A 27,225-nucleotide genomic window follows, 5' to 3' on the forward strand; every position below is an offset into this window, starting at 1 on the left:
GTGGCGGGGGACTCCCACTGCGGGTCTTCGGGGCACTTTGGCGGCAGGTCCCGGAACGGAAGGGCCCCCTGCTGCCGAAGACCCCGGGCCCCCGGAATCCTCTGGGTGGCCCTGGGTGAAGGTCCCAGTAACTTGTGTGGGAGTTGTGTGCACCCAACTGCTTGATAGCATAACCTGCACCTGTTCTGCCACTGTTCTTACATTTCTTCTGGGAGGCAATAAAAGATCAATAATTGGCCAAGAACTTGTGTTATCAAAGTAGTATGATAGTATCTACAAAAAGCTATACACATGCCATCATCCTTTATACAGAGAGGGGGAGGGATAGCTCAGGGGTTTGAGCATTGGCCTGCTAAACCCAGATTGTGAGCTCAATCCTTAAGAGGGCCAGTTAGGGATCTGGGGCAAAAATCTGTCTGGGGATTGGTCCTGCTTTGAGCTGGGGGTTGGACTAGATGACCTCCTGAGGTCCCTTCCAACCCTGATATTCTATGAGAGGTAGTATTCCCTTTGTTCATTCCAAACTGTAAGAAAGTATAATGAAACTTGCTTAGTTCAGGAGTGCTTGCAAGGGTGGCAGTTTTGACAGCAGTACTAATAGCACAAGCATGCTCAGTAACATTAATATTAACCCATATTATGAACAAGTAGGGTTAGTACTCATTTTAGGTCTCTTCTACCCATGTCAGATGCAAAATTCAGAACTGGAAATGTTTGCAGGAGTAAAACAAGCATTATCAAGCCACAGCACTCATTAAGTGGTTTATATAAGCAGTTCATCATATAAATACAAAACATTAGATTTCCTAACATAAGTTTCACTCGGAATTTTCTGAACTGTCTTGAGCTGAATTTTGGACTCTGATTCTTGCACTAAGATGTCTATCTTGCTCTACAGACATTTGAGGGGAAATACCTGAGACTGCCCTACGTTTCCTCTCCATCTCTCTTATCCCTGTTTAAAATTGTACACTTTGAGCATTGCATTATGCTAATCACGCATTTAGTCTGTTCTTCCAGAAGAAAATAAAATGTCCTGTACAAGAGCAGTTAGACACAAGGTGAATTTGCCTGTGCTCCTGCTGCCTTTTGGAAAAGCGCATTCATTTAAATAGGAAATGAACAGATTACCCCTACCCTTTTGGGGCAGAGGATTTGGCACAAAGGGGGGGACTAGGGAAGGGGTTAGAAGATCCTTGTGGGACCCCTTGTTAAAACAATGGCAGCACGTCCAACCCTGCTGTGTGAGAAGGGTCTGGAGTTGGGAGGAGCGGCTGTAGCGCTTCGTGCGGAGAAGGGAGGGGGCATCAGGCAGCCCGCTTCCTCCCTAGCAAGGGGGTGGATCACTGGTAAAGGGACGTGCCGGACGAGGCCGCTGCCGCAACCAATCAAGCTCTAGCCCCGTGCAAGGGGGGGAGGGCGTGTGCAGGGCCGTGCGCATGCGCGCTGGTTGAGTGGGGGAGGCCACTGGCCGGTCAAACTTTTGCCATGGCGGGCCATGGTGGGGCCGAGACGGTGCTGTTTAAACGCGGCGCCGGGCAGGTGGGTCTCGCCCCAGGCAGGGGTGGCGGTGCTTGGGGCAGAGCCCGGGCGTGTTAGCCCGGGCTGGTGAGGCCGGGGCCGCCTCAGACGCGTGGGACCGGCGGGGCCGCGTGGCTGGGCCAGGCCGGGTGGCGGGGGCTGCTCCCAGCGTGCCTGGCATCGAGCGCTGCCCGCGGACCGTTAGCGGCCGTGCGGGGTGGGCGCGTTTTACCCCGTGCCCTGTCCGCCCTCCCCACACCCTAGACCCCGTGACCGCCGGCGCGGCCTGACCCGTGCGCGTGCTGCAGGTGTTGGTAACACTTCCTGTCCCCGCTCCCCCCGCAGAGCGACGATTCGGACGTCTGGGATGACACGGCGCTGATCAAGGCGTACGATAGAGCGGTGGCGTCATTTAAGGTAACGCGGCTCTCCCGCGCTGTGCTGGCAGCCGTTCAGCCAGAAACCCCCAGGATGCGTTTCCCCCGCTCCAAAAACTTCTTCTCTTTGCGCTGTATGACCCATTTCCTGCGGGGAACCTCGCGGGGCAGCTCCCGCTCCCCCGCCTGTAGGGTTGGTTTCCAACTTTCCAATGGCACAAACAAAACCAAACATCTCTGCCCCGCCCCCTCGCTCCATCCCCGCTCCCTCTGTTACAGGGTCGTCCCCAGCCTCCTTCATTCACCCGGCTGGGGGTGTGGGCTCTGGGGTGGGGCCGGGGATGTGGGGGTTGTGGGTGTGGGAGGGGTCGGGGTGCAGGGTCATGGCGGTGCTTACTATGGCTCCCAGGAAGTGGCCACCAGGTCCCTGTGGCCCCTAGGTGCATGGGCAGTTCTGTGTGTTGCCCTCCGACCCACAGGCGCAGCTCCCATTGGTCGCAGTTCCCGGCCAGTGGGAGCTGCAGAGCCAGCACTGGTCACCCATGTGCCTAGGGGCCACAGGACCTGGTGGCTGCTTCTGGCTCTGGCATGAAGCCAGAGCAGGCAGGGAGCCTGCCTTAGCCCCAGCCTCTGCTGCCCAAACTTTTAACAGCCTGGTTGGCAGTGCTGACAGGAGCGGACAGGGTCCCTTTTTGACCAGGCATTACACTTGAAAACCGGACACCTGGCAACCCTATGTGTCTGGGGGGGGAAGTGCCTCCATATGGGATCGGGGCCAAAGGGTCCTCTAGAATTCACACAAAGATTTGAATTTCTAGACTGAGAGGGGCATAACTATTCCTGATGGCATTCGAAGGTGGCTTCTCATCCTCCTCCAGTTAGGAATTATGCAGATAATTTTTTTTTCTTTTTTAAAAGTGTGTGGTAGTTAACAGGATGCTTTTCCATCCCTTTGTTACAGGCCTGGGCTACTCTTAAAATTTAGATGAACATAGTTGCATTGCTTAGGTCAGAGCAGGCAAACTTTTTGGCCTGAGGGCCACATCAGGTTTCCAAAATTGTATGGAGTGCCGGTTAGGGGAGGCTGTGCCTCCCCAAACAGCCAGGCGAGGCCTGTCCCTGTCCCCTATCTGACACCTCCTGCTTCTTGCCCCCTGATGCCCCTCCCCTGGGACTTCTGCCTCATCCAACACCCCTGCCCCTGACTGCCCCCCCCACTGCCCCATCCAACCCCTCCTTTCATTCCTGAGTGCGTCTCCCATGCCCCATCCAACCACACCTTCTCCCTGTCCCCTGACTGTCCCCAGAACCTATGCCCCCGCTGCCCATCCAATCCCCCCTCTCCTTCCTGACTGTCCCCTGGGGACCCCTGCCCCCATTCAACTCCCCTGTTCCCAGCCTTCTGATCACCTTGACCCCTATCCACACCCCCGCCTACCACCCTGAACTTCCCTACCCTCTATCCAACCCCCCCTGCTCCCTTACCGCGCTGCCTGGAGCACTGGTGGCTGGCGGTGCTACAGCCGCGCCACCTGGCTGGAGCTAGCCCTGCCACCGCGCAGCACAGAGCACCAGATCCGGCCCTGCACTGCCCCAGGAGTTCGCAGCCCCACTGCCCAGAGGATTGCGCCAGCGGCGGGATGAGCTGAGGCTGCAGGGGAGAGGAAACAGCAGGGGAGGGGCCGGGGGCTAGCCTCCTGGGGCAAGAGCTCAGGGGCTGGGCAGGAGGGTCCCGTGGGCAGTAGTTTGCCCACCTCTGGCTTAGGTGTATGAAAAATTCACATTTCGGCACTGTAGCTACACCAGCCTAATTACTGGCATAGACATGGCTGGGTTGATAGAAGAATACTTCTGTTGACAGAGTAACCACCACTTCAGGAGGTTGATTATCCATAGTGATGGAAAAACCCTTTCCCAGTTGCTGTAGGAAGTGTCTACATGACAGCATTACATCAGCACAGCTATGTCATCATAACTGTGCTGCTGAAGCACCCATAGTGTAGAGAAGTCCATCTCGGTCAGAATATTATTTCAAAAGTAGAATTGTAGAAAACGGTTCATACAAGTGCAAATATCACATTAGGCTAAAATCTGTCTTTTAAACATCTAAATTTAGTGGACCTTTTTACAACACCATGAAATACAGATAAAATAAATACATGCATCCTTACCATTATGTCATTTATCAGAACAGGAGAAATTTGCTTTCTGCATCCCCTGTTTAGCTCTGGATGCTATGTAATGGGGGGTAGAAGTACATCATAGTTGAGATTTTGGGGTATAATTCATAGAATCTTTTTTTCTTTTGTAGAATGCTCTAAAGAATGGTGAGTGTTCGGAGCCTTTGGACAAACAAGAACAATGCTCAGGAACAAAGAGAAAAAATAACAAAAAGAGCAGAAGTAGGAAGAAAAGCAACGCAGCACCGTTGAAGCAGGTCATCTTAAAAACTAAATACCAAAACTAAATGTTGTTCATTTTTGTATTGCACATGTTCATAGTCAGTTTTAAAACATAAGGTTTATTTGCTTATCAAGGGAAGATTTTAGTTATTGACATCAATGAGATTGTAAATAAGATTTATAAATTCTTGCTGTGCTGGGGCCACTTTAGAAACAGATTAATTGGATACAAAGAATAATCTGTAGTGAGGAGAGGCACATCATGCAGTATTTAATTCAAAAGTTTGTATGCATAGTAGATGGATATGTTAACGTTTAGATGTTTGAAACCCTTGAGGATTAGAAAAGTTACATTTGGGGAAAACATTTTTTCAAGGGTCACAAATATAGCTGTTGATTTGACTTTCTTCCTTTTGTTGCAGTGGAGAGTTGGTGATGCCTGTAGTGCAGTTTGGTCTGAGGATGGCAATGTGTACCTCGCAACTATTGCCTCAATCGATCAGAAGAGAGGGACCTGTGTTGCTGTTTACACTGGGTACGGAAATAGGGAAGAGCACAATCTATCTGATCTGCTTCTTCCGAACACCGTTGAAAAAGAAAACGAGGAGCAGAATGCCGAGGAGGTGAGAGGGCAAATGTAAACAATTACTATTCTACTAAAAATAAGCAAAAACTTTTAACTTTTGTTCTATTCCTGTTGCCCTTGTGGAACTGAAGGAGGAGAAGAGTATGTGAACCAAAAGTGATCCTTCGTATAAATAGTCATGAATCTGTTGAAAGTAATGGTATATGGTGCCTGTTTGGTAGTCTGGACTCATGGATTGGGCACTGGACTGAAACTCTGCCACTGCTTTGCTGGGTGACCTTGGCCTAGTGGCTTCCTTTCCTGGACTTAGTTTTTTTTTGTCTGTAAAATGGGGATAATGATACTGACCTTTTTTGTAGAGTACAGTAACTCCTCGCTTAACGTTATAGTTATGTTCCTGAAAAATGTGACTTTAAGCGAAATGATGTTAAGCAAATCCGATTTCCCTATAAGAATTAATGTAACTACTGTGGCGCGGGAGGGGGAGGTTAAGTTCCGGGGAAATTTTTTTGCCAGACAAAATACTATATTTTATAAATATATACACACTTATACAGACACATATATACACAGTATAAGTTTTAAACAAACAATTTAATACTGTACACAGCAATGATTATTGCTGTGTAAAGCTTGGTTGAGGTGGTGGAGTCAGAGAGTGGAATATTTCCCAGGGAATGTCTTATTGCTAAATGATGAACTAGCACTCTGCTGAGCCCTCAAGGGTGAATACATTGTTGTTAATGTAGCCTCACAAGGCAGCGCAAATGGAGGGAGGGGAGACAGCATGGCAGAGAGAGACGAAGACAGACACCGTGTGAGTGAGGGAAGCGCATTACCCCTTTAAGTATGCTGTCCCCACTGTAAGTACACTTCCTTTTTAAGTAGATCAGCAAGTTGAGACAGCAGCTGCTGCCAGCAAGCTCCCTCCATCCTGAGCCCTATCGTGTACCCCCCCATGCTCTATGGAGATGGGGGGCAGAAGCGGGGGAAAGGAACACCCTGACATTAGCAGTGCTCTCCACCCACCCACTTTGCACGGCAAGCAGGAGGCTCCCAGGAACAGCTCCAACGCAGAGGGCACGAGCAGCACATGGTAGTGGGGAGAGGGACAGCTGAACTGCCTGGCAATTGATAGCCTGCTGGGAGGCTGCCACACAGGGAACTTAGGGGAATGGGGAACCTGATGGGGGGGCTGCCGGTCCAACCTGGTTCGAAGCCCCCACCAGCTAGCTCCAACGGGCTGTTCTTTCTGCAAGGAGTGAACGAAGCAGGCAGCTGCCAAACAATGTTATAAGGGAACACTGTGCAACTTTAGACGACCATGTTCTCTAATTGATCAGCAACATAAAAACATTAACCGGGACAGCTTTAAGTGAGGAGTTACTGTATTCTGAGAGCTTTGGATGAAGAGTGTTTTAGAAGTGCTTAGTAGTAGTAGTATTATTACTATTGCCACACCATGTCTGTATATGGCCCTATGATTCTTGCACAAAACTATAATTCTCACCTGCAGGATTGCTGCAAAACCCTGCTTCTCCTTAATGAGTCACTTAATAATCATTTAATGAAGGGAGATGTTGTCTTTCTCAGTGTACCAGGCACACATCAATCTACTGTTTCAATTTCTAATGAGCAGTGTTGGACATCAAGAAGTTTTGCTAGTGGAGTACTAGACATGTCTGGGCTGAAACAGCTCTCTTTTTTTCCCTCTACACTGCAGACTTTTGGCCCTTTCTACAAGAAAACATAAACAATCTACTATTTTTGCTGATGCAGGGCTCAGCGTTAAATGTGGAGGATTTCATATGAAATTAGAGAGTGGGTTTTGTGTGTGTGTGTGTATGCGCTAAGAAATAGCCCCGGCATTAAAGTGTCTTAAAGTCACTTTCTGATTTTTAGATGACCAAAATCCATCTTCCCAAGATGTAAGGAATTTTCCTTCAGGGCAGATTGGCAGAAGCCCTGGGGGTTTTCGCCTTCCTCTGCAGCGTGGGGCACAGGTCACTTGCTGGAAGGTTCTCTGCACCTTGAAGTCTTTAAACCATGATTTGAGGACTTCAGTGGCTCAGACACAGGGTTGATACAGGAATGGGTGGGTGAGATTCTGTGGCCTGCATTGTGCAGGAGGTCAGACTAGATGATCATAATGGTCCCTTCTGACCTTAAAGTCTATGTTTCTATATGAGACTAGAAAAAGGTGGTAAGAGTGGGAGAACTGGACAACTGGGTTGTTAAGGCTGACAGCTGGTGGCAGTGCTGGGGATGAGGGAGCAATACAAAAAGCAAGTAACCAGGACCAGATGGTATTCACCCAAGAGTTCTGAAGGAACTCAGATGTGAAATTGCAGAACTACTAACTGTAGTCTGGAACCTGTCATTTAAATCAGCTTCTCTACCAAATGACTGGAGGACAGCTAATGTGACACCAAATTTAAAAAAGGGCTCCAGAGGTGATCCTGGCAATTACAGGCTGGTACGCCTGACTTCAGTACCGGGCAAACTGGTTGAAACTATAGTAAAGAACAAAATTATCAGATGAGCATAATTTGTTGGGGAAAGTCAATGTGACTTTCACCAATCTACTAGGATTCTTTGAGGGGGGTCAACAAGCATGTGGACAAGGGGGATCCAGTGGATATAGTGTACTTAGATTTTTCAGAAAGCCTTTCACAAGGTCCCTCACCAAAGGCTCTTAAGCAAAGTAAGCTGTCATAGGATAAGAGGGAAGGTCCTCTCATGGATTCGTAACTGGTTAAAAGATCAGTTTTCAGAATGGAGAGAGAGAAATAGTGGTGCCCCCCAGGGGTCCTGGGCCCAGTCCTTTTCAATATATTCATATATGATCTGGAAAAAGGCATAAACAGTGAGGTGGCAAAATTTGCAGATACAAAACTACTCAAGCTAGTTAAGTCCCAGGCAGACTGCGAAGAGCTACAAAAGGATCCCTCAAAACTGGGTGACTGGGCAACAAAATGGCAGATGAAATTTAATGTTGATAAATGCAAAGTAATGCACATTGGAAAGCATAATCCCAACTATACATATAAAATGATGGGATCTAAATTAGCTGTTACCACTCAAGAAAGAGATCTTGGAGTCATTGTGGATAGTTCTCTGAAAACATCCACTCAGTGTGCAGTGCCAATCAAAAAAGCGAACAGAATGTTGGAAATCATTAAGAAATAAGACAGAAAATATCATATTGCCACTATATAAATCTATAGTACACCCACATCTTGAATACTATGTGCAGATGTGATTGCCCCATCTCAAAAAAAATATTGGAAAAGGTTCAGAAAAGGGCAACAAAAATGATTAGGGGTATGGAACAGCTGCCAAGGAGAGATTAATAAAACTGGGACTTTTCAGTTAGAAAAAGAGATGACTAAGGGGTGATATGATAGAGGTCTATAAAATCATGACTGGTGTGGAAAAGGTAAAGAAGGAAGTGTTATTTACTCCTCATAACACAAGAACTAGGGGTCACCAAATGAAAGTAATAGGCAGCAGGTTTAAAGCAAACAAAAGGAAGTATTTTTTCACACAACGCACAGTCAACCTGTGGAACTCCTTGCCAGAGGATGTTGGGAAGGTCAAAACCATAACAGGGTTCTAAAATAACTAGATAAATTCATGTAGGATAGGTTCATCAATGGCTGTTGGCCAAGATGGATAGGGATGGTTTCCCTAACTTTGCCAGAAGCTGGAAATGGGCGATGGGATGGATCTCTTGAAGATTACCTGTTCTGTTCATTCCCTCTGGGGCATTGGCCACTGTTGAAAGGATACAGGGCTAGATGGACCTTTGGTCTAGGGTGACCAGATGTCCAGATTTTATAGGGACAGTCCCGATATTTGGGACTTTATCTTATATAGGTGCCTATTACCCCCCATCCCCTGTCCCGATTTTTCACACTTGCTGTCTGGTCACTCTACTTTGGTCTGACCCAGTACGGCCATTCTTAAGGAATGAGCAAATAAATAGGGGAGGAGCAGAACTGTAAAGGGCCTTGGATGTGAGGACAAGAAGATTGAACTTGACGTGGTAGAAAGGGAGGAGACAGAGGAGAGATTCAAAGAGAGAAGGGATTACATGGTCAAAATGAAAGAACAGGAAGATGATCTTAGCAGGTGCATTTTTGAATTAGCAGGGGCAGAGTTAAGAAATCAGAGTGTAGGATGGTGCAGAAATCAAGATGGAAGACAAGGATGTGGACACGGCTTTCCTAGTGAAAGATTTCATATTGAATTTGGTTTAACATTTGCTCTAGACACATGGGAGGTGTAACCTGGGAACAAGTGTACCAGAGTTTTAATTAAAAATACAATTTTCCTTCTAGAATGAAAATGAAACTCAGTATTCAACAGATGAAAGTGAAAAGTCCTCCCAGTCACCTGGAAACAAATACAACTCTACAAAATTAAAATCCTCTCACTGGAACTCCCATTTTCCACCTCCACCACCACCAGGCCTGGGAAGGGTAAGCATAGCCCTAGCTGTGACAGTGGCTTGAAGCAGAGCAGGATCTTCAGACATGATTTATTTCACAGCTCGGAGAAAATAATGTATTTACCACTCTTCTTCTAGACATCAAATTCCAACTTTTGCATTGTGTTAAGCTCTTACGACAACTCTTGAACCTTAATGTATATTCCTGTGGTAAACGGTAGGAGTGAAATCCAAACACCCTGGTAGTCAGTTGGAGTTTTCCCATTGACTTCTTTGGGGTCAAATTGTCACCCCATGTATTTACAATCTAGAATAGATTCTATATGAAATGCAATTGAAATAAAAACAATTGGCTTTATTTTAAGAACATTGCAATATAAGTGGAAGATGACCAGAAAATTTTCACATGTGAAGAACTAGTATAAATTAAGATAAGAACCTATCATTTCATTTTTCTATACGAATAAAGACACAGTGTGATTCTAATAAAAATGTGATATGGTAAATTTAGTATTCAAAAACAGAGTGAGCTTAGCTTGTATCCTAGACCAGGTATTATCAGTTATATCTTGGATAAAGGAATATTAGATGTAAGGAACAGTTTTTTTTAATGTGAGCATTCAACTTCAGATTCCCTTTAAAAGGCGTTTTAAAAATTACTACTATTAAAACATCACTTCAAGCCTTTTTGATATTTATAAAGTAAGTCACTGTCTCGTTTTGCTAGGCTTGCTGACACTCATGTCAGAGAATACTGGCAAGAATCCTATATAGCTGGCCCATATTCCTATACTGTTGATTCATTAAGTCATTGGGACTTGCTACCTTTGCTTAAGCAATTTTGTGATCTGTTGCATAATAATATTTTAAGGCAGTAGGTTTCTTTCCCTTTTTTAATTCCAAATTTTGTTTCATATTCAATTCTTTCACTGTAGCCTGGACCAAAATTTAGTGGACCACCACCCTTCTTATCAAGCTGCCCCCCACCATTCCCAACAGGACCACCGGTAAGTGGTATGTGGAAAATAGTGGTTAAAGGCAAATATTTGTGATCTCCACTTTTCTGACTTTCTTGGTCATCTATGTGCACATACCTGCTTTTAAATTTAAATGAGTACCTATTCAGTACTGTGTATATGCCCAGTAGCAGAGTTCAAGTTAAGCCAATCTTAATGTTCCAATTATAAATTTCCTCCCAGCTTCTGGGGTTTGTATTCAGGATCACAGGGAGTAAATTTCTATTATGGAGTTCACAAGGATAAAGATCTGTTTTATACAGAATTGTTATACTGGTGTAACCATTTCAGTTAGACGTGTGACTTTTTTTTACTGAAATAGTTACAATGATATTGTAGAATGAATAACTTTAATTCTTTAATTTTATACTTATCTTAAGTTTGGTTAAGCAAATGTATATGTATTGCAAAAGAAGGCCCTGACTAGCAAGTAGAAGGAAGGCCTTGAAAATAATAAGTGTTAAGGCCAGAAGGAATAAAATATTGAGGATGTCCGGTTCAATGAATAACTAATAACATTAGGGGAAGTTTCTAAAAAGAAGGCCTCTGACTGAGAGGGGTGACTACAGATAGTTTTAAATCAAAAAGAGAATCTGTCTTAAAATGAGCCAACATAGCCCTTCCCCAACCCACATACCAGTGTTAAAACCCAGGTGCAATGGGAAAACTGTTGGACAGCAAGGAGGAGAGGCGGAAAACCCTTGGGAAGAAAGGAGGTTGTAAATCTTATCTGGATTAAGACAAAATAAGGGTGAATTGTCTCGAATTGGTCTTTAACTGACGTTGGCAACTGGCAGTGACATCACTTGTTTGTTAAAGGGTATAAAAATGTAAACTCTAAGGCCTGGTCTACACTGGGGGGGGGGGGGTCGAACTAAGGTACGCAACTCGAACTACCTTAGTTCGAACTACTCACCTGTCCAGACGCCGCAGGATCGAAGTCCGCGGCTCCCCCGTTGACTCCGCCACCGCCGTTCGCGGTGGTGGAGTTCCGGAGTCGACGGGAGCGCGTTCAGAGTTTGACATATCGCGTCTAGATGAGATGCGATATGTCGAACTCCGAGAAGTCGAACGCTACCCACCGACCCGGGCGGGTAGTGTAGACGTACCCTTAGCAATGAACTCTTTAATATCTGCCTGACCATTTTGGAGGTGGCCAATATGGGTCTGAGTACCCTGGGGTTTAGCCCATTTGTAAGTATCTTGATCAAATGCTTACAATGTTTTGTTATTGTTTGGATGTAATAAATTGCCTGTTAGGCTTTTTAGGCATGTTTAGAGCAACTACATATAGTGCCATTTGGCCTATGGATTTAATAAAGGAGTTTATGGTTAAATTGGTGTTTGTTGATTTCCCATATTAATTTAAAATTTTATTAATAATTCCAACAGATATTAAGTTCCATTATACTGACACATCTTATTTCCCTTCCCTTATGGGAATAATGATATTAATACAACTGCATTTGCATTAGTGTGTTTATAGTGCTTTAACTGTATCAGTATAGTCAAAGCTTTTGTATGTAGAAAAGCTCTGTGTGTGTTATGAATTTTGGAAAATAAGTTTTTCCCTTTATCTCTCAGTGGAGACACTGATCATAGGAGCTAAATACAGAGCAATGGTACATGTGCCTTTTTAAATAAGGTGTTTAAGGAAATACTATCTATCGTATTTTGAAGTGTGTGCAAGAATGCATTCCTATTCTTTGATTTATTTGTCAGTAATTTCAGAGTTGGTTGTTGTCATTCAATTCCCCTGCCTTTAAGATAAACACCAATTAAATAAAGCCAGTACAGTGTTTTGTTGCAATCTCCTAGTTGATTCCTCCTCCACCACCCATGGGTCCAGATTCTCCTGAAGATGAGGAAGCTTTGGGAAGTATGTTAATAGCCTGGTATATGAGTGGTTATCACACCGGCTACTATCTGGTAAGTGACTTCTGTTGAAATTTTGCATGTGTAGTCTAGCTTTGGGTTCTACTGTTGTTTAAGAAAAATACGTGTTTGGGGGGTTTTTTTTGTTTGTTTTTTCTCTATGGAGCTTTTACTTTAATTTATGAGAACCTAGCTTGAAAGGCATTCTGTTTAAGTGTTCCTGTCTCTCTGTGAGCAAAAACAGATCAGTCCACTTAACTAATGAGAACTTACTATGTTTATATTTGCATATTTAAATATATTATATAAAAATAATTTTGAGATCACCAGTTGCAGCTTTCCAGTCCAGTTCTCCTACCATGAACAGTTTGTCATAATTGAAATAGATTGTGTGGTTGGAGTAAATCTGGATTTGTTCAATGTTTAGTTCTTTGAAAATTTTTATTTTCTAACTGCTGGATATTGGTGGGGTGTAAGATAGAGCTAATTTATTTTCTCCCCCCCCCCCCCCAATCAGCACACTTCATTGCTGACCTGTGGGAGGGGTGGGTTTGTGGTACATGAATAGCTCATGCTGGAACTCCACACTGATGAAAAATCCATGGTTGTTGTGGAGGGCTGCTTTTTGTATATTTGCAAAGGAAGAAAAAAAATGTAGAAAGGATTTGACTTTTCAAGCTTTGATAATTAATTCTTGCTAACATTCAAATGTGGACTGAAGACTGTTGGGAATTGGCACTTTAGATTAAGGTCAGTGGGTTTCCATTATTTACTTTTGGTTTAACAGCAAAAATTTCTCAAACTCTTCTGTAGGGACACAGATCAAGACAATAGCAAATAGTTAAGTTTTAGTTCCTGATTTCAATATAATATATGTTGGTTGGTCGTCTTCAGTCTGTAATCTATAAAGACCCAAACCTGCTTTTCATGAGAGAGATTAGAAGGATTTGGCCCAAAATATTTTACCATGATGAGCAAAGCTTCATTTTTCTTTTGTCTTCACACTTGTTGCCGGCACAAAGGCCCGAGGCGACAGCAACAGTGGTTTGTTGCCCGGTGTGCTTCGCTTCCAATAAACACACCAAGGTGGAGAAGCAAACAAAAGGTTTATTTGAGATTTCAAAGCCCGGTGCTCGGAGGCAGATAAGTCTCAAATCGAGCACACTCCATACAAGCAGCTTTCTCTCTTTATACATGATTTCAGCTAAGCATCTCTATTACCCCCACTGCCCAGCCCCCCCTTTCCCCCCTTCTTCCCTCCCTTCTAGTTCCCATATAGCAGATACATTATGAAGTAGCAATTATATTGAGCGGGTTAAATCATACTTGGCAACAAACATGTCATCTCGTTAGTAACTTTTTCCCGACCGGTTATTTTGTTTAACTCCCTCTGTGCTATCCAGGTGCAAGCAGGAATTGCCTTCTGGTATCAGTGCTGCACTGATAACACATTCCATTCTCGGTTACTGACTTGTAAGGTCGATCCGAGTTTAAACATGGGCGCACTGTGGGCAAGCGTAAGGCAACTTTGGTTTATTTAGGCCTAATACAGGGAGGCTTTATTGGCACTGTCGTTTTCCATCCTTCTGTTAATGGTGGGCCATGCCTGGTGCCATCAACACACTTGAATAACAAACTCTCGCTATCCTATGTCCCATAGGGTTTAAAACAGAGCCGAATGGAAGCTGCCTTGGAGAGATGTCCTCACCCTAAATAATTGAATATCACTTACTATCTTGAGCAATTGTAAGTATTGTATTTGTGTTTAAAGTTTAATGTTGCAATCAGTGGGCAGCCTGTTGCAGCTTGCATCCTAGCTCTAGAGAGTGTCCCTTTAAAGAAAAGGGCAACTTTGGGTTCCAAGATCTCTAGTTATCTTGGCCATCAGTGAAGAAAATCTCTGCCACTGTCAAAATGTAGCAAGTGACTTGCCACCAGGCATAGTGGGTGAGAGCTGGAATAGGCTGTTAAAGTACTTTCCAAGGTGGGATTTGTGATTGGGAAATCAGTGCGGCTAGTATTACTAAAAATTAATTTAAGTCCATGTTGATGATTTCCGCTATGATTTAGAAGGGCTGCTATCTTAGGGTACGTCCACACTACCCGCCCGATAGCAATCGATCTATTGGGGATCGATTTATCGCATCTCATCTAGGTGCGATAAATTGATACCCGAATGTGCTCCCCGTCAACTCCGGAACTCCACCAGGGCGAGCTGTGGCCGTCGATCCTGTGCCGTGAGGACAGGAGATAAGTCGAACTAAGATACATTGACTTCAGCTACACTATATTCTCATAGCTGAAGTTGCGTATCTTACATCGACCCCACCCCTGTGAAGACCAGGCCTTAATATGAGAGAGACAGCTAACTTAATCAGTCCTGGAAACAAAAGACCTGTTAATTGAGTTTGTGATCACATCTGATTTTTGTGACACTACACACATTTTTAGAAACAGTTGCTTGCTTATACATAAGCAGCAAAGAATCCTGTGGCACCTTATAGACTAACAGACGTTTTGCAGCATGAGCTTTCGTGGGTGAATACCCACTTCTTCGGATGCAAGCACGGCTACCCCTCTGATACTTGCTTATACATGTAGAGTAGGAGAGATTGTGCTTGAGTTTGGTTTTCAGGACAGGACTATCATCTAGCTCAGTTCTTGAGTTTTTGTGTCCTGTTGAGGTGGTTGTTTTTTTTGGGTTTTTTTTAATTCCCTCTCCCCCCTTATTGCTGAGTATCTGCACTTTGGTTTGAAATAACTTTTGCATAGGATCATCCTTAAGGATTAATCACTTTACTACAGTGCAAAACATGTATTCTGCCATCTGTTCCTTTTCGCTTGTTTCTCTGACAGAATTGTCTTTAAAGGGCAAATATGATTTATAGTGATTTGCAGGTAATACTTGTTTAAAAAAATTAGTGTGTGCATGCACCCATACAATATAATAGTTGTTTCTCTTTTAAGCCAGGTACAAATATCTCTGGGAGAGATGTCACTTGTGTATTGGCTGATACGAAGATCTGATTTTTTTTTAAATAACGAAGACTAACTAGGCTTAACATCTCGATTCCTTTGCATTTTAATAGTGAACCGTCTGACTGAATTAGTGCAACACCAGACTTCTTAAGAATGCATGAATGACTATTTTGCTACTTTAAAGGCAACCAGCAAGATATATATTTAAAAAGCACTGCAGCAATAAAATGACACCTGCCCAATTAACTGTTTAAAGCTAATGTTATGGATTTTGAAAAAACTGTACAGATCCCTTTTGAAACAAGAAGTGGTTACGACGTGCTGCTGTCTGCATTGTTGTATCTTCTTACATTTTTAAATTCGTAATTAATTTTGATCAGTGAGAAGGACAAAATATTTAACGTAGATACCAATAGGCAGATATGTATGTAATTGTGACTGCTGGTGGGAGTTAGTGACATACAGAAAATGTTAAACACATTAAATATCCTATGAGTAGGATCAGAACCTTGAACGTAAAGCAGTGAGCTGGGGAAGGCTCATTTAGGCGTTATTGCTATACTTATTTTGCATGTTTGTAAATAAAATTTACTCAAACTTTGAATTTGCTTTTTTAAACTTCCATAACAAATTTTGCTACTTAAATGTTTTTACCTTTTGGATGGTATGTGTATAGGAAAGACATAACATCCAGATCATAGTTCCTCAGCTGCCCCTACTGAGGAGTGCAGCCTCTTCCCCCTCCCTCTGTTGGCTTGGTGCCCTCTCCTCTGGTGCCACAGCAGCCCCTGGTGGGTGAAAGGTATAACTGCAGCAGAATCTATATTCTGCAAAGGGGGAAAAAATTGCTGGGGGGATATGAATTCTGCTTGTGCACAGGGGTGCACAATTCTCACAGGAGGAGCATGTACTCCCATTTATTTGCATTTTGTTAAAGGCCTACAAAAATGCAGTCATTCAGAGTAGATGTTGTAGCTATTTGTAACACAACTCCTTTCTTACATGTTTGGAGTAATGAAATGTTTAAGTGTCACTTAACTGTCAGTAACCAACTCTGCTCCCACTTCTTGGGCAAATGTATTGCCTTCCTTTGATTTGCCAAGGTTATAATTCACTGGAACTTACATCATTCTGTTGCTGATATAAGAAAGAAGATAATTCAGATCCTCTTTCAAAGTATTGTAACAGTGCAATGCTAAAAAATGAAAAGCACTAAAAAAGAATTGCTAAGAGTGGTTTTTAGGTAATCATATTTAGAGTAGGACTTGCAATGAATCACAGGCTTAAAAGGTGCCTTCCCGTTTTAACCCTCATTTTCATTTCTTTAGTTTAGATGTAACATTTCACACTGACAAAGGCTGCAGCTCACTTTTCTGAGAATGAGGGAGGTCACTTAATTAAAATGTACTGCCTATTATTTTTTTCACATCAGTCACCTACCTTTCCCACACTTCTTTTGGAGCCTTAATCAAGTTTTTAAATGTTATGGACTGTAAAAGTTTTGCTTATTGGCTATAATACATCGATTGAAACATCAAAATGACTTGTCATTGGACCAATTCAAAACGACTCACTTTTCATGGTTAGATTTCAACCTGGGAGGACATATTAAGTGAGATCCCTGAGCAGTTTGGTACATCTCACTATTTTCTAAGAATTGGTTGATGGAGTAGAGAGTATGCTTATAAAATCTGTGGCTGATGCCAAATTGGGAGTGGTTGCAAGCACATTGAAGGACAGGATTAAAATTCCAAATTACCTTGATAAATTGGAGAGTCAGAAATTCAGTAAAGCTAAGTGCAGGGAAGGAAAAAAAGGTTACTCACCTTTAACTGTTGTTCTTTGAGATGTGTTGCTCATATCCATTCCAATTAGGTGTGCACGTGGACTATTTTTACCCGAGCAACACTCGGTGGGTTGGCTGAGATGCCCCCTGGAGTGGAGCCTTTATGGCACCAGATATATACCCCCAGCTGACCCACTGCCACCCAGTTCCTTCTTGCCAGCTATTCCGACAGAGAGGATGGAGGGCAGGTTTGGAAGGGATATGAGCAGCACTCTCGACGAATAGTTACAAAGGTGAGTAACAGTCTTTTCTTCTTAGAGTGCTTGCTCATATCTATTCCAGTTAGGTGACTCCCAAACCTTACCTAGGCGGTGGGGTTGGATAGAGACGTTGCAGAGTGGAGAACTGCTGAGCCAAATGCTGCATCAGCCCTTGACTGTTGGACAACAGCGTAGGGGGAAGCAAAAGGTATGCACCGATGACCAGGTTGCTGCTCTACATATCTCCTCTATGGGTACATGAGCCAGGAAGACGAAGCTTGAGCCCAAGTGGAGTGGGCAGTAAGGTGTGTAGTTGGCATGCCAGCCAAGTCACAGCACGCAAAGATGCAAGATGTGATCCAGGACGAGATGCGCTGTGTGGAGACCGGGAGGCCCTTCATCTGGTCTGCCACAGCTGGGTAATCCTCCTAAAAGTGTTCGTTTGGTTAATATAAAAGGCGAGGGCCCTGCGAACATCTAGGGAGTGCAGCTGTTGTTCTCGTTGAGAAGCGTGCAGAAGGAAGGACTGGAAGGAAGATGTCTTGGTTGACATGGAAGGCAGTGTAGTGAGTCGGTGTGGCTCCCCTCCTGCCCGGCAGAGGGAGCTCCCTTGCTAACCCCCCAGTGGGCGGAGCTTCCACCATCAGTCCCAGCCCCCCGGAAGTCAAGGGGCGGGGCAGGAAGTAGAAAAGGAGGGCACCAAAGCTCAGTCAGACGGCAGCCGCCGCCGCGAGCAGACGTGCTGGCGGGAGCTCCTGGCTGGGAGCCCTCCTCGGCCCGAGGCAACTGCCCTGCCTGGCCGGAGCTTCCCTGCGCCCACTACGACGAAGAGCCTCCCCGGAGCCGGTACTGGGAGGAGCCCCCAGGCTTGCCGAGCGCCCGCTACGACGAGGAGCCCCCCAGGCCCTGCTGTTACCCGGAGGAGCTGCCCGAGCAGTCCTGGCCCAACTTCCCGGAGGAGCTGCCAGACTTGCCAAGCCCGGGTCCAGAGGAGCCGATGCAGACGGACTGGCCCGAACCCAGTGCGACCGACGAGGTAGGCCCTGAGGGGGGAATGGAGTGTAGCCCGGGGGTAGCCGACCCCTGTCAGGCTGCGGGCACCGACGTGCCCATGTCAGTGTGTTGCGGCCAGGATCCCCACTGACTGCCGCGGATCCACACCGCTGCTAGGGCCCCGGGCTGGGACACAGTGGAGTGGGTGGGCCTGTGTCCCCCCTGCCACCCCACTCACGGGTGGCAGTCTCCCCCCTCACACCAGCACCCCGACCCAAAGGTCTGGACTTACCGGTTGTTTGCTCAGCTCCTGACTGAGGACCTGAGTCCCTGAACTTGAACTGCTGCTCAGCCCTGCCGGAGGGTCTGAGCCCTGTGTTTGTTGCTGCCCCGCCCTGAGCTAGGGCCTGGGCTTATACACTGAACTGCTGCTCAGCCCTGCCTGAGGGTCTGAGCCCTGTATCTTGTTGCTGCCCCGCCCTGAACTAGGGCCTGGGCTTTATAACTGTACTGCTGTTGCCCAGCCCCTGCTCCAGAGGGCCTGGGCCTAACTGTACTGCTGTTGCCCAGCCCCTGCTCCAGAGGGCCTGGGCCTAACTGTACTGCTGTTGCCCAGCCCCTGCTCCAGAGGGCCTGGGCCTACGTTGTACTGCTGTTGCCCAGCCCCTGCTCCAGAGGGCCTGGGCCTCCTAACGTTGTTCCCTGGCACTCAAGCAGACTAACAGGAGACAAGAAGTGAGTCGGAGTGGCTCCCCTCCTGCCCGCTGGAGGGTCGAGCCCCGACCAACTGATTACAGGCAGACACTACCTTACGAAGGAAGGCAGAGTGTGGTCGCAGCTGTACCTTGTCCATATGGAACACTGTATACGGTGGGTCCGACGTGAGGACTCTAAGCTCCGACACACGTCTCGCCGAGGTGATAGCGACAAGGAAAGCTATTTTCCAGGAAAGGTAAAGGAGCGAGCAAGTGGCCATCAGCTCGAACGGGACCCCCATGAGTCTGGATAGGACCAGGTTGAGGTCCCACGTAGGGGCCGGATGCCGAATTTGCAGATACAGATATTCTAGTCCCTTGAACCTGCTAACCATGGGATTGGAGAAGACTGAGCACCCATTTTCACCCAGGTGGAAGGCCGAAATTGCTGCTATGTGTACTCTGACAGAAGAAACTGCTAGGCCCTGCTATTTCAAGGACAAGAGATAGTCTAAGATGGTAGTTAGTGGTGCCTCCAGAGGGGCAGTATTGCTCAGAGCACACCAGCAGGAGAAACGCTTCCACTTGGCGTTTAAGATGTTAGGGGTTGTTGTTTGTTTGTTTTTTTACAAGTTATGAAACAAACATGAATCACAGTTTTAGCATACAAATCTATTATCACTTTTCCACACACTTACAGATTTATACATTTATTTAGCACAACTCTTGAATAAGTCAAAGGTTTTCAAAACAAGTGAGGGAAATTAATCAGATGATTCGGATATTTTTATAAACATTAACCATGAGAATTTAAATATTCCAATTCTATACATTAACTAAAAATTGTGTGTTTGTCTTCACTGTTACTGCATTTATCTAGGTATTTCTTCTTGTTTGAGTTGTCTTACTGAAGTCTATGGTTGAATAGTCTAATTTGACTCTTTGTGCAGGCATGAAACAGGTAGGACCATCTCTGGGAACACCTGGTATCATATACACAGAGGAGTAGGATGCTTGTGAATGCAGCCAGGACAGCAGTGCAGAGAATCATGAACAAATAAGTCACATTCCACACAAAAAACATTCTGGCAGACTTTACAAATGTAAACCTAAGTGAAAAGGTTAAAAAAATTAAGTTACATTTTCAAATACAAATATCACTGTTGTAGTATTACAGTAATGCAATAGAGTACTGTAAACAAACTATTTTACATATTTACATCATAAGATTCCTACCAAATAAGTTTCCAATATGAAAATTTCAGGCTAAATGTAACTTTGATTCAATCAGAATAAACTATAAATTGTGTTTCTTATTAAACCAATTGCCCAAATTCTCACCCTTAAAAACCCCATAATTGTAATAACTTGAGAATCCTAGGGGTACTGCAGCTAACTTATGTTTTTAAAAAAGTAAGTACAGGCTCCATTAAAGAGTTCTACAAATAGAAGCGTCTTGTCTGACAAAGCTCATTTTTCTCTAATTTAACTCTACTCAGTAGACTCCCAGCATCCTTATGCCCAGAGGTGGGAACAGGACTCATTCTTAGCCCTGTCAACTTTTTGAGCAAGGGCAGCAGCACACCTGACAGTCTCTGGACACTCCTTACCTCAAGTGTGCTGCTTTTGCAGTCTAAAAAGTGAGAACCCAGGACTGAAAATTCAATCTAGCCAAGATGATGGTCTCCATACAGGTTTTTTTGTTTTGTCATCAAGATGACCTTCACAAAGATTAATTACATTAAGAAGCAGTGTGCAAATTAGAATACATTTTAATAATAACTTACATGTTGATCTTTAATCTCCCCTTGGCAGCCTTGACAATAGCTATGAAACAGAATTCAAATATTTTTATTGAAAGAGAAAAAAATTCAACAACAGCATTTTACAGTCATTTCTTATACAATTATAATTTAATATCCATTTCTAGAATTTAAAGGACAAATCACAGCCATTTCACTGAACATGCACTAGTTCAACCAGTACTAAAGAAGCCATTGCCAAGTTAGCTTATTTTCAAAACAAAAGATGAAATCTATAAGGGCCCAAGTTGATTCTTTATAGCAGGCATGATTTACATACCGTTCTCCTTTATATTCTTCCAGTGTAACTTCTTGAAAGGCATCCAAAGGAAACAGGTGATGGTAAGACCGAGCCAGATGGGGGGCAGAGACTAATGTAAGCCCTTGAATGTCAAAATAAAAAGACAAAAACAAATTATTTGTCAAGATAAACCAAAATTTTTTATTCCATGAATACAGGAGAAGGTAGCAAAAGTAAGCATGTGTTTACGAACCCTTTGGCCCCACAACCTCCCTTTTTAACAGCAAAAGGTATTTTATGTGAGTGCATCAATTTTAATAATCTGAATTTCTGCCTTAGTCCACATAAAAATAAAAAAAAAACTCTTAAAAATTAGAAGGTATACAACTCCATTCTGTTCCACCTAGGTTACTGATTGCAGAGGTTTACAGAAGTATACTAATGGCCTCCTTTGAGGGTTGGTGAATTATTTTAATTCTATACATGAAAATATAAACTATGCCCAAGCCCTTCAATGAAGGCAAGTTACAGCTTTCCTCCAGCACAAGTGATATTTCCACTATACTATATAACTAAATTGGTTGCTAAAGGAATCCTTTTTTGGATATATATGTATTCCAAATATATTCCAACTGAATATAAGAGATACTGGAATACAAAAGAAATGGAGTCTGATCAAATTCTGATTCACCCCAAATTCCCACTGACCTCAATGAAAGTTTCAAGCACACAAGGAATTCAGCATCCAGTCTAAGACAACTGTTGGTGTTGTGGTATTGCTTTCTGCACACTGTAGCCCTCAGAGCCTCAAACCCATTTGATACCCAAGACTATAGAATTAAGGACAAGTTCTGCAACAGGCATAATTGAGTTTTTCCACATCCCAGTAGCTTAGGGGTTTGTTTGTTGTTGTTGCTTACCATTGTATATAAAGAATTATAGCAATGTAGGGCTGGAAGGACCTTGAGAGGTCATCTAGTCCAACACCCTATACTGAAGCATGATCAAATATACTGAAAACCATACCTAACATTTATTTTGTCTAACCCAGGGGTGAGCAAACCACGGCCCACGGGCCGGATCCGGCCCCTCAGGGCTTTGGATCCGGCCCGTGGGATTGTCCCCCGTGGTGCTGCAGGCCCCACACCGGTCTCAGAAGCGGCCGGCACCACTTCTCTGCAGCCCCCCAGGGGCGGGGGGGCAGAGGGCTCCATGTGTTGCCCTTGCCGCCAGACACTGCCTCCCGCAGCTCCCATTGGTTGGGAACGGGGAACCATGGCCAATGGGAGCTTTGGAGGAGGTACCTGGAGGCGCGGCAAGGGCAGCGCATGCAGAGCCCTCCACCCCCCCCTTCCCCCAGGGGCCACAGCGCTTTCCGGAACGGCACAGCGTGGGGCCAGGGCAGGCGTGCAGGGAGCCTGCCCTGGCCCCGGTTCGCACCGCTGCCACCCCAGAGCCGCTTTAGGTAAGTGGCACGGGCCGGATCCCGAACCCCTCCTACACCCTGCCCCCCAACTCCCTGTCCTAAGCCCTCTGCCTGCACCTCCTACCCCTCCTGCACCCCTACCCCCTGCCCTGAGCCCCCTCTCGCACTCGGCACCCTTCCTGCACGCCAACCCCCTTCCGAGCTCCCTCATATGCCCTGCACCCCTACTCTGCCCCAATCCCTTGCCCTGAGCCCCTTCCTGCACACCACACCCCCTCCCACATCCCATACTCCCTCTTGCACCCCAACCCCCGCCCCGGCCCTGCATACAATTTCCCCACCCAGATGTGGCCCTCGGCCCAAAAAGTTTGCCCACCCCTGGTCTAACCTGTTCTTACAAACCTTCAACAGGGATTCCACAAACTTCCTTGGAAGCCTATTCCAGTACTTGTCTAACTATAAGGATAGCTAGTTCTTCCTAATATCTAACAAACTCCCTTGCTGCAGTTTAAGCCCATTACTACTTGTCCTACTGTCAGTGGACATGGAGAACAATTCATCATCATCTTAATATATCTGAGGACTATCTGGTTCTCAGGCGGGCCCCCCCCATCATCTTTTCTCAGGATTAGACATGCCCAGTTTTTTTAACCTTTCCTCTTAGATAGAGTTCCACGTTTTGAGTTTTTACCAATTTTCACTAAGTTACCAGGTTTATTAAAGGAGTCCAGTTTTTACTGATTTACACCCCTTTTTCAATCCACTCAGTATTTACTAAAACTTTATGCAATTGTTGTGTTCTAGAGTGCTGAAACTGAAGCAGTTCCACAGTGTAAAACACAGTATATACAGAGTAGAGGTTGGAAAATTAAAAATTAATATCACTTTACTATTGGCTCACAAGGAACAGTGCCTGTCCATTTCTTTGTGTTCATTTAATGTGCCGCTGAATTTAAAAAATCCTCCACAGATAAAGATATGTAATGGCCTTTATCTACCCGTCTCCTTATGGCTTTGGATGGACAGGTCTGGGTTCTTCAGGATCCCCACACAGCCAGTCCTACCCTTTCTGTGGCTGGTTCCAGACTACCCCCAAAAGGGCTTCTCCCCAATCCAGGCTCCCAGGAAAGGGCATCTCATTCCCTATTGATCAGGCTAGCCCTTCTCAGGCTTTCCCTTGTCAATCATTTGACTCTGACCCTTCTTCTGAGCAGGCATGCCTGCAATCCTGCCCCAAACCAACAGGGGTGGGCAAACTTTCTGGCTTAAGGGCTACATCTGGGTATGGAAATTGTATGGTGGGCCATGAATGCTCATGAAACGGGGTTGGGGTGGGGCCAGAAATGAGGAGTTCAGGGTACGGGAGGGGGCTCCAGACTGAGACGGAGGGGTTTGGAGGGCGGGAGGGGGATCAGGGCTGAGGCAGAGGGTTGCAGTGCAGAAGGGGGTCAGGGTGCAGGCTCTGGGTAACGCTTACTTCAAGCAGCTCCCAGAAGCAGCGGTATGTCCCCCCTCCAGCTCCTACCTGGGGGCACGGCCAGGCAGCTCTGCACACTGCCTGTCTGCATGTGCCACCCCTGCAGCTCCCATTGGCTGCAGTTCCTGGCCAATGGGAGCTGTGGGGGCGGCACTAGGGGCAGTGTGCAGAGCCCCTTGGCTGCCCCTATGCGTAGGAACCAGAGGGGGGGGAACATGCCACTGCTTCCAGGAGCCACACGGAGCGGGGAAAGCCCCCGCTCCCCAGCTGGAGCAGGGCAAGCCCTGAACCCCGCTCCACAGCGGGAGCTTGAGGGCCGGCTTAAAACATCTGGTGGGTCGGATGCAGCCCCCAGGCCGTAGTTTGTCCACCCCATTCTACACAGTCTCTCTCCCTCTTGGTTACCTAGCAGACTCTGAGTCTGCCCTTGGCTCTCCCTGAACTACCAGCACACAGAGCCCCAGAAACCTAGGTAAGCTCCTTGGGGTTATAGATAGATAAGGTAAACAGATAAACGTGGAATGAAAACGCAAACCTATGTTGAATACCAATAAGCAAATCAGTGCTTAGAAATTTTCAAGAAAAGTAAAGATGGGATTGAAAAGGATGCATTGTGCTGCAAGCACTGCAGCAGTGAGGTCGTAAGCACTGACTCCGTGGGTGCTCCAAGGCTGGAGTACCCACGGGGAAAAATTAGTGGGTGCTCTGCACCCACCAACAGCCAAGCTCCCCACCCCCCCTCCCCTCCTCTGCCTCCTCCCCTGAGCGCGCCACATCCCCACTTCTCCCCACTCCCACCCAGCGCTTGCCACCACCAAACAGCTGTAGCAAGCTCCAGGAGGGAGGTGGGAGGAGCGGGAACATGGTATGCTCGGGGAAGAGGTGGGGCGGGGATTTGGGGAAGGAGTTGAATAGAGGCAGAGACTTTGGGAAAGGGGTTGGAATGGGGTTGGGAGGGGCGGAGGAGGGGTGAAGTTGGGGCAGGGCCGGGTGCAGAGGGGGGGTCGAGCACCCAGCGGTGCCATTAGAAGTTGGCGCCTATGATTAAGGTCATGCTCATGCTGACAGAATAAAGGGACATGTTGAAAGGAAGCGACAAGAAACAAGAAAGTGAGCTTTGGGATAAACAGTCAATATGAGGAGCTTTTACCAGGGCTTTAATGAAAAAGAAGGCACAGCACAATTGTGTCAATGAATTTGTGCATGCTCTTCGGTTTGCCGGACAACTGCTGTTAATAGGAGAAGGGCCTATTGATGATTTTGTGCAACAGTACTGTCCAGCTGCAAAACCCTTCCTAATGCAGACAACCTCACTCGTAAGCATCTGAAAGAAAATGACAATGCTTTAGTATCTATCCTGATGGAAAAGATTGATGGAAATGTGGTGTCTAGTCTGATTTGTGATGAGTCTCCTGATACTTTGGACCTCCATGTCCTGGCCTTTTGTTTTAGTTTTTTTTTATTTCAAAGCAAGTAAACCCACATTGTTTTGTGCTGATGTGACATTCATCCCCTCTGCTGACAGCCGTTTTGTCAACACAACAATAACTGACATGTTTGAGATGTATCAACTAACTTGGGAAAACGTGGCTACAACTAATACAGATTCTGCTTCCTACATGACTATGTTTGCACAGGAGATTAAACTTAATCAGAAACCAGAGATGCTACATATTACCTGTCCAGCTCATCTGATTAATACTGCGCTGTCAGCAGCTACTGCTACAGAAGAAACGAAAGATGTGAAATTTTGCATCACTGGATTCAGGGCCATTTTCAAGCATGCAAACAGACTGAAGGCTTTGTTTAACACAGTGCGAGTTGAGTGCAGAGCCAACTGCCAATTAACTACCCCGTGTTGTGCCACATTGGTGATCTTGTATTTCGCTGTTTGTTATGTAAATAACACATGGACTGTGCTAATGTCTCTCCTAGATTATCCTGAGTTTGTTGGTTCTAAAGCAGAAACTCTGAAGAGACTGGCAAATAACCAAAGTAAGTGCTAGATTCTGTGCACCAAGGTAATATTCATTGTTGAAAACTTGGGAGTCAGTCACTGTGTGACACACAGAAAACACTCAAATTTTCTCCAACTAGTGCCAACACATTTGCCAATACAGATATTTACTGGATCCTGAGAACCAAAATCTCAGCTGAACTGAGCACAAAAGCTGCAGGAGAAACATACGGCAAGAAAACCCAGCTGTTTCTGGAAATCCTTCCCACCCTGGAACACAAGAAAACCAAACAAGCACTCAAAATCTTCAACACAACACAGCCAGAAATAGGAGATGACCATGGCCTATAATCTGAACCCAAAAATGTTTGGTGCCAAAGATTCTTTTTGGAATGTCATCCAGATATTGCACCCCTTCCTCAAGATGAATTTTGCAGCAGACTATGACTGTTATGCCAGAGTATTTCAACCATTTGCTACTAAAGATAAAATTTCAAATCTGAAAGGGGCATTTACTAATTCCATGAACTTGCCTAACCCTGACAATACAAAACTGGATGTTCTGGCTTTTTAGAACATCAAGACACACTTCCCAACTTCAGCAAAGTGGCACAGCAAGCTATGAGTGTATCCCCTGGATCTACTGATGCAGAGTGCATATTTTCACAGTTGGACTAATTCCATGACAGCAAGAGGCTCAACATGAATGAGGATACTTTGAAGAAAATTATGCAAACATACGCAAACCAGGATTTCTGGAAAAGCTACAAACTCAGAGAGACAAAATATATCTTTGTATACACACAAGAAGTTTCAATTATACTGTAGTAAAATATGTATATTACAAGTTTTTTTGTTTTTCTTTTTCCTCTCCTCCTCCTCCCCTGCATTTCATAACCTGATTTCATCCCGTTTTTAAGGTTTGGAAAATAAACACTGAAAAATTCCTGGACTTTTTTTTTTTAAACAAATAAAAACTGAAAATGCAGAATACTCATAGGTCAGGTTTTTTAACCATTTATCATTTTTGTTTCCCTCCACCAGACCCTCTGCAATTTGTTAATATCTTCCTTAAAGTATGGCCCTCAGAACTGGACTCCAGCTGAGGCCTCATCAGCACCAAACAGACAGGACAATTACCTCCCATGCTTTACATATAACACTTCTGTTCATTCACCCCAGAAGTATATTAGCCTTTTTTGCAACTGCATCACATTTTTGGCACATGTTCAATTTGTGATCCACAGTAACCCCCTGATCCTTTTCAGCAATATTATCGCCTAGCCAGTTATTCCCCATTTTACAGTTGGGCATTTGATTTTTTATTCTTAAGTGTAGTACTTTGCACTTGTCTTTATTGAATTTCATTATGTTGATTT

The 27,225-nt window shown here is 45.2% G+C and overlaps 2 protein-coding genes across 8 annotated transcripts in view; one reads left to right on the top strand and one right to left on the bottom strand.

Annotated features, from left to right (window-relative positions):
* Window positions 1–1,389: 1,389 nt before the first annotated feature.
* On the top strand, window positions 1,390–26,737 carry LOC123372406 (survival of motor neuron protein-like). 4 transcript variants are annotated; one of them, XM_045020475.1, is made up of 9 exons: window positions 1,390–1,542; window positions 1,867–1,938; window positions 4,210–4,335; window positions 4,723–4,923; window positions 9,230–9,370; window positions 10,275–10,346; window positions 12,174–12,284; window positions 13,891–13,976; window positions 25,527–26,737. In XM_045020475.1, the coding sequence occupies exons 1-8, from the start codon at window positions 1,489–1,491 to the stop codon at window positions 13,945–13,947; spliced, it is 834 nt and encodes a 277-aa protein (XP_044876410.1). In that variant the 5' UTR covers window positions 1,390–1,488; the 3' UTR covers window positions 13,948–13,976; window positions 25,527–26,737. The 4 variants fall into 4 exon arrangements, with proteins under 4 accessions (XP_044876410.1, XP_044876408.1, XP_044876409.1 ...); XM_045020473.1 differs by lacking the exon at window positions 25,527–26,737 and adding an exon at window positions 15,202–15,813; XM_045020474.1 differs by lacking the exon at window positions 25,527–26,737 and adding an exon at window positions 15,320–15,813.
* Window positions 19,595–27,225, bottom strand: part of GTF2H2 (general transcription factor IIH subunit 2) — a 30,633-nt gene continuing 23,002 nt past the window's right edge. For 3 of the 4 annotated variants that reach the window (XM_045020466.1, XM_045020468.1, XM_045020467.1), the window contains exons 14-16: window positions 21,026–21,128; window positions 20,731–20,770; window positions 19,595–20,052 (exon numbers count right to left, since the gene is read on the bottom strand). In XM_045020466.1, coding sequence (XP_044876401.1) covers window positions 19,933–20,052; window positions 20,731–20,770; window positions 21,026–21,128 — 263 coding nt within the window. In that variant the 3' untranslated portion in view covers window positions 19,595–19,932. Of the gene's footprint in view, window positions 20,053–20,730; window positions 20,771–21,025; window positions 21,129–24,860; window positions 25,214–27,225 lie in introns of those variants that run through there. The other variant, XM_045020470.1, reaches the window with a different exon arrangement.

The sequence above is a fragment of the Mauremys mutica genome, chromosome 6, assembly GCF_020497125.1.
Source record: "Mauremys mutica isolate MM-2020 ecotype Southern chromosome 6, ASM2049712v1, whole genome shotgun sequence".
In the NCBI taxonomy this organism is placed as follows: domain Eukaryota; kingdom Metazoa; phylum Chordata; order Testudines; family Geoemydidae; genus Mauremys; species Mauremys mutica.

What these genes read in the sequence shown, in the direction of transcription:
- LOC123372406 (XM_045020475.1), top strand. Translation starts at nt 1,489, where the DNA reads ATGGCGGGCCATGGTGGGGCCGAGACGGTGCTGTTTAAACGCGGCGCC. An exon ending in AGGAGCAGAATGCCGAGGAG is followed by an intron (nt 4,924 to 9,229) that starts GTGAGAGGGCAA and finishes TTTTCCTTCTAG; the next exon opens with AATGAAAATGAAACTCAGTA. An exon ending in CACCACCAGGCCTGGGAAGG is followed by an intron (nt 9,371 to 10,274) that starts GTAAGCATAGCC and finishes CTTTCACTGTAG; the next exon opens with CCTGGACCAAAATTTAGTGG.